The sequence below is a fragment of the Clupea harengus genome, chromosome 5 (genome assembly GCF_900700415.2).
Source record: "Clupea harengus chromosome 5, Ch_v2.0.2, whole genome shotgun sequence".
Classification (NCBI taxonomy): Eukaryota; Metazoa; Chordata; class Actinopteri; order Clupeiformes; family Clupeidae; genus Clupea; species Clupea harengus.
The window spans coordinates 11889249-11896180 of NC_045156.1; the positions used below are offsets into that span (position 1 = coordinate 11889249).

Sequence of the window (6932 nt, forward strand, 5' to 3'; positions counted from 1 at the left end):
TCCATTTAGTAGTCACCTGCATATAATATTCTAAATTCTGTATGCTTTGCGTCGGACAGACAGGCCATCTTGGGTTAATCTCAGCATGCTAATATGCGGTTCTGTCATTTTAAATGCATAGTACCAAGCGATTAAGTATATCAGGTATGCATTCTGTGCAGAGCCCATTTTCTAAGAATCCTAAATCAGGATGTCTGTTGTTGGTTTGGAAGGGGGAATGATCTGATAATGGTCATTACTGTGATGTGAGTGATGGCTACAGCCACTAGTATAAGTTTGATTATAAGCATGTTGGTATTGGGAGTGTTTTTCTGTACCCCGATTTGTTTCATGGTTGGGCCTACATTGTGATAACTCATTTGTGGCATAGAAAGTTTTTTCTATATGTTCTGGTTAGCCTCTCATGTTATATTTAATACCTGTCAAACCTAATTCAAATAGGGGATATGCGCATTATATCGTAGAGGTATTGCTCTACAATTTGAGCTAAACGTCGTAGACCCTTTGGTTTTATGATTTGGTTACTTTCAAGTGTCATTATAATACTTTGGGCAAAAATGGTGTGCGTGTGTGTGTGTGTGTGTGTGTGTGTGTGTGTGTGTGTGTGTGTGTGTGTGTGTGTGTGTGTGTGTGTGTGTGTGTGTGTGTGTGTGTGTTGGTTGGTTGGTCTGACCAAGGCACACAGTGAAAAATTATTTTCCTGAATATAGTATAGTATAGTAGTAAAGTAGCCTGCATAGTGACATTTGTCTCTTTTTGGCGGTATACGTCCACACGATGAGACGTTTTACTGTGCTCATCAGTGTTTCTTTAATTATTATTATTATTATTATTGTTATTTTCACCATCAGAAAATGCGCATTTTAACGATGGGCAATACCACTTACACGTAATTGAAAAGATAATTTAAAAAGTTAGCATTACACATTCATTGATATGCATGAGTTTTTCGGCATCAGTCATTCTAAAACTAAACCACTACACTCACGCAATGCGAATACATTGTCAGTCTAGGATTGTTAACTTGTTTTGGTGACAAATACATTTCTTTTTACCTTACGTTTTCTTTGCTCTCGGAAGCACCATTGAAAGCCTTCTCTAATTGTACCAAGTTTGCACGTAAACTCGACAATGCGAGTGTGAAGTTCATTCTTGTCTGTCTAGACTGATTACGACCCTGTTTGTCTGCGTTTCTACCTTGACCTTGGACTTCCTGGCAGTTGCCATTTGGACGAATGGTCAATATTTGTGAGCTGTTTACACTACCGGCCGAAAATGGCTGCTCTTCCTTTGGTCACACGAGTTGTGCAATCTCAGTTAATAGCCGTATTGCATTATTGTATTTTATATCCAGTAGTCAATTAACTATTCAACAGCCGCTGGGCTACAGGACTCAAACTACGACCTGCATTTCTCATTGTGTCAAAGATTAAGCTGACTAAAAGGTATAGGTAATTTAACAGTCTAAAACATGCTCAATATTTTTTTCAAAAGGCTAATATTATTATAAAATTTACAAAGGGTTACGAAATTCAAAATGAACGTGTCTTTGATATGATCATCTGTGTATATTGAATTTCCAAATTTACTTTGATGAAGAAAATCGTCCCAATCTTGTGGATTTCTGACCTCGAATAAATGTGTTTCTTCGAACCAGTAGGGCAGTAGGCCAGGGCTACCGCCTACATAAATTGTGTATCCGCGTTATTGGATCTTTATCCGCTATTTCAGACAGGATTTTTTCCATATGGTATTTTACAGATTTCAACAGACGCAATATCATCTTCAAAACACATTTCATTATACAGGCCTTTTCGAGTTTGGTATAAGGTGTATTCAGAGAAAGGTTACATTTTTTTAATTATTATTATTAGTAATAGTATTCTTGTGCATAGATGTTTAGCTTGGACCACATCGAAGCAGTGGGCATCTAACGTTACGGATGTTAAGGCGACAGCGGTCGTATTATGTTACACTAATTTCTCTCTAGTTTTTAATTAAAATTAAAATATTGATGCAATTTCCATTAGTCTGTAAAATAATTATGTATCGTCATCACTGAAAAGGGCACAACAGCCTACCTTGTGTCAAACAGGATCACTCATAGTACCTCTACAGGAAATTCTTGATGGACTGAAAACGTTCCACCTGACTTTGTGGAGAGTATTTTGAGAGGTTCCCCCTTTTCTTGTAGGCTAATATATTTGTTTATTAGACCAATTTACATTTAATTTAATCCCAAATAACGTTCGAACTTGGCATGTAACATTGCCTTATAATTACTCAGGAAATAACACGAATGAAGTGGATAGACAAATTAAGGCGATGTTAATGAAAACCAAATCATACATTCAAATGTTTTTGTTAATAACTTTCCCTCAGATTCGACAAATGTGGCGACTATTTGGCCTCCTTCCGCGGAATATTGTAGGCTCTATGCCTCCCCTTTAAGGACGTACGCGTCTTCATATCTCAGCCAATGAGTGGGCCCACAACACTTGGAAGTGCAGTTGCTAATGTGGTTCTAAATATGCTTTAAAGGGATGATTCGTTGTCCTGGCCCCCACCCCCTAACGTAGGCTCACGTTGGTCTTGTTATCGTCACATGTCGGCCGAATCCCTAGTCTTAATAATGAACTGGACACTTCGAATAGGTTCGCCTGCGCATGCGCTCAGCGAGAAAAAATGAGCTTGGAAGTGAGGTGTCCGTCTTGGAGTAGTCGACTTTTAAAAAGCATCGGCAGCCCGTGATATGACGACTTCGCTGGTCCTGCATCCATGCTGGGCGGACACCTTGATGTACGTGTATGAAAAAAGTCCGAATGAAAATAATCCACATAAAAACCAATCCATGGAGGGACTAAGCGGGAATTGCCCCGCGACCCACTGCAGGGATCTCATCTCGCACCCGGCACTTGGCCGACACTCCGGGAGCATTGCTACCCACCAGGGCTCCGTGTACCCCGACCTACCCTCGCAAGACGCCGGGCGACAGTGCCCTGCTCCGCAAACTTCGTCAAGCGCCTCGCTGGGCTATGGCTATCCATTCGGAAGCCCATACTACGGGTGCCGATTGTCTCACTCGCACAATGTCAACCTGCAGCAGAAGCCATGCTCTTATCACCCTGCCGAAAAGTACACGGAGCCGAGCGCAGCATTGCCCACAGAGGAACTCTCCAGCCGAGCCAAGGAGTTCGCCTTTTACCCGAGCTTCGCCAGCTCTTACCAAACTGTCCCGGGTTATTTGGACATGTCAGTTGTGCCGGGAATCAGCACGCACCCAGAGCCGAGGCATGAAACTTTGATTCCTATGGACGGTTACCAGCATTGGGCTCTGTCGAACGGATGGGATGGCCAGGTGTATTGTTCCAAGGAGCAAACTCAGTCGACCCATCTCTGGAAGTCTCCATTCCCAGGTAGGTAACAAAAGCAAAATATTCAGCGTTAAATATTGTATACTCATGTCCCAGTACATGTCCTAGTTTCTCTCCTCATAGACCACCAGTTGGTAAAATGGTTATTAAACCACTGAATATAAAGAAATATCGGTACTATGTGTGGGCATACACATCATACTTACACGTTTTTCATGTATTTCTGTACATACACATTCATGCGTCACAATTTCTTGGGTGGTCCCGGTAATGTCACTTTTTATTTAACGCCAATCTTTTCTGTAATTGTAGAAATGTCTGCAGCGAAACGCTTGTCATGTTGTCTTCCTCGGTCCCGTTTCTAGATAATTAGCTTTATCTTGTTTATGCTCTCAGTTACAGTGTGTGTCAAAATACAATATTGGACATGATGATTTGTGCATGCTTTTTTCTTATTTATGTCGAGAACAGAGAATGTAAACAGTGTTTTCCGTGGCCTAATACGCATGGAATGGGTATTGACCACAACAGTTTCATTTGAACATTACATAACTGTGTTTGAATAAAGAAGAGCCTTGCGCTTAATTTTATTTTGCGAAAAGGGACTGTGTATGAAAGCGGAAATCAAAGCTGAGCTTTCGTGTTTTTTTATTTTATTTTATCACAAGCATATTGTTTTTAATGAATCAATTGCTCAATAATCTGACACTGTAGTACTAAAATGTAATACCATATTCACAGCCCTTGTCATTATATTGATAATAACGTTATGGTATTTGGACTGCGCATGAGGGTACCATGGCTTAGAGTTGCCCTAGCAAGTAATATTGTGAGCTCTGTTTGCTCAGGCTCAGTAAATCTCTGTGTGCTGACTGTCATGTCTGTGGGAGTGGTGGCAGTTAGCCATCCACGGTCCCTTCTGCTCTCAGTTGCAGATGTAATCGTTCATAGGAGGCCTGCGATCTCCTTTGATCATGCATTTTATTTCGTTTTATCATTTGTTTTTGTTCAACGTCACCAAAAGTCTCCGTAACCGTGGCACATGTCCATGACTGTGGGGTATTATTGAAACTCCAGTATATGGTTTCCTTCCACTGTAGAGGTACATACGTGAATTGTGCATGCGCGTGTACGTGAGCGCGTCCATGTTCACATATGCGTGACTGCGTGCCCCTGCATGTGTGTGTGTGTGTATGTGCACGCGCAGATATGCATAGCTTGTAACAGAATGCAAGTATTTTACATATATCTTCAGTCAATCACCCTCTTCAGCTGAATGTTTCCACCATGCGACTAACGCAGAAGGACCTGCCCATGCGATGGATGCAAAGGCCATTTGGTCCTATTGGATGACACATTCTATTTCAGAATATCGGTTTCACGTTCCATCTTGTTAAGAATAGCTCCCAGATTCCAGGGTTGATTGGCTTATCACTCATGATCTAGTTAACGTTTAACACACGTCAGCTTTGCTCTTGTTAGTAGTCTTCAGTTCCACAAGGAAGAATACTATCAATTTCTATAGGCGCCAAAACCACAGTCCGTTTCAGAACTTTTCATATCAGAAAAAATATATCAAATATATAATGTCCTGAACGGCATTCTTTTTTATTTTGGAAGTAATCAAATGTCAAAATATATTGTATATTGTATATTTGGACCGTTTCCAAATACTAGAGCATTCCATGCGGTCGGTCGTCATTTTAATTGGCTATAGTTTTCTTCTCCATTGTCTTCAGTAAGACTGTCCTATTAACCGTTGTACATGCCCTCATAAACAATGCCAGTTAATTTCCTCTGCTCTGCAGATCCAGTCTTTAACTGACTGAAATATATACTTTTAATGATTGCAATAAGAATAGCGAATAAAGAAGAATCAGTAGTTCTTGTACATAATGTAGAAACAGGAGCTTATACATACACATTTATGATAATCATGGCAAACTTAAATCCATAACTGAATTAGTTTCATAAAACCGCATTACTTTCTGGTTCTATGTGATGACGTGTATTATCAAATAGGCTTTAATTTAGCGTTCAGGAAAACACTGCCCTTTCTCAATAGGATGTAAATAACCAATACTTATTTGATTGAGCGGGATTTGGTTGCGGTTTTTTCCGACTGTATACCACGAACGTGGATAGGTCTATGCTCTAGGTCTATGCGTGTTGAGGAGGAAGGCCTGTTGCGACCTATTTGCACATTCAAATGAATACATGGCCTGTGCATTGATTGGTGTCGGCAAAGAAAATATCCTTTAGTGATCTGTTTTGACGTTGAAGAAGGCCTGATAAGAATTACGAATAACCGCTTGGGTTATTCGCTATTAATAATAGCTTGGGCATATGCCTGCTGCTCCATATCCTGTGACTCCAACGTATTAAGACCAATTTTAGTAGATAACCTTGACGATTGCACATTTTTGTGCATTTTATGATCTGACCCGTGATATGGTTACTGCGCCAAACTCTAGTATTGGCGTCAACTAGTTTACCCCCACCTGCCCTCCACCCACCTCAAGTCTCGACATCACCCCAAAAACGTTTTGCATTTTTGACATGGCTATCAATCATAGTCAAGTTCCCTGTGAATCACTTCCATATTCCCTGTCTACCTAGAGGCAATATATTATTTAAATGCGTTGATCTTAGCAAATCTGATCTAGTCCTTTCTTTAGGGATACTAACTTCATGCCAATGTCAGACCAAATTGTGCTAATTCCCATCATTAGATAATCATTGAATTGGACAAGTGAGTCCCACTGCATACGAGCCGTTCAGATGGCCTTTAGAATGCAGTCTGCGGCCTTTTTGTGTAGCATGTATTACATCACGGACAATATTAAGTATTTTGTACCTATTGTTGTTATGTAGTCAGTTACTAAACTTGCTTTTTTGTTTGTTTACTTGTTATGTGACGAAACATGCACTGACGTCTCTCGCTCTTTCCTCCTGCAGACGTGGTACCACTACAGCCCGAGGTCAGTAGCTACCGTCGAGGCCGCAAGAAGCGAGTCCCTTACACCAAACTCCAGCTGAAGGAGTTGGAGAAAGAGTACGCGGCCAGCAAGTTCATTACCAAAGACAAACGACGGCGGATCTCTGCAACCACCAACCTGTCTGAGCGACAGGTTACCATATGGTTCCAAAACCGTCGCGTCAAAGAGAAGAAATTCATCTGCAAATCCAAGACAAATGCCCACATGCATGCCACCTGATCATCGCCTTCTTTCCCAGCGGCCATGATGATGACTTACGCCCAAGTTTATAACCTACACGAACTAAATATTTATATTTTATCTGAAATCTGATGCGCATCTGTCTCACATCAGTTAATCATCTGGATTTGACATTCATAATCGAAGTGTGTTGATAACAAGGACAAAACTAGAGAAGGTTGACTGTAACGACGCAGCGTTGGATATAGCCCAAAACCCTCTGGTGCTTCGAATTATTACTTTCCCCAGAAAGAAGAGTTTGAGACAGATGTAGCGTACTGGAATTATTTTCAGACCCACAAATAAAACTGGGAATGTTTGTGTGGAGAATTCTAGGGAT

The 6932-nt window shown here is 40.9% G+C and overlaps 1 protein-coding gene across 1 annotated transcript; it reads left to right on the top strand.

Annotated features, from left to right (window-relative positions):
* Nucleotides 1–2752: 2752 nt before the first annotated feature.
* On the top strand, nt 2753–6592 carry hoxc13b (homeobox C13b). Its single transcript, XM_012836065.2, has 2 exons — nt 2753–3416; nt 6333–6592. Exons 1-2 carry the CDS (start codon nt 2753–2755, stop codon nt 6590–6592), a joined length of 924 nt encoding a protein of 307 aa, XP_012691519.1.
* The last annotated feature ends 340 nt before the right edge of the window (nt 6593–6932 follow it).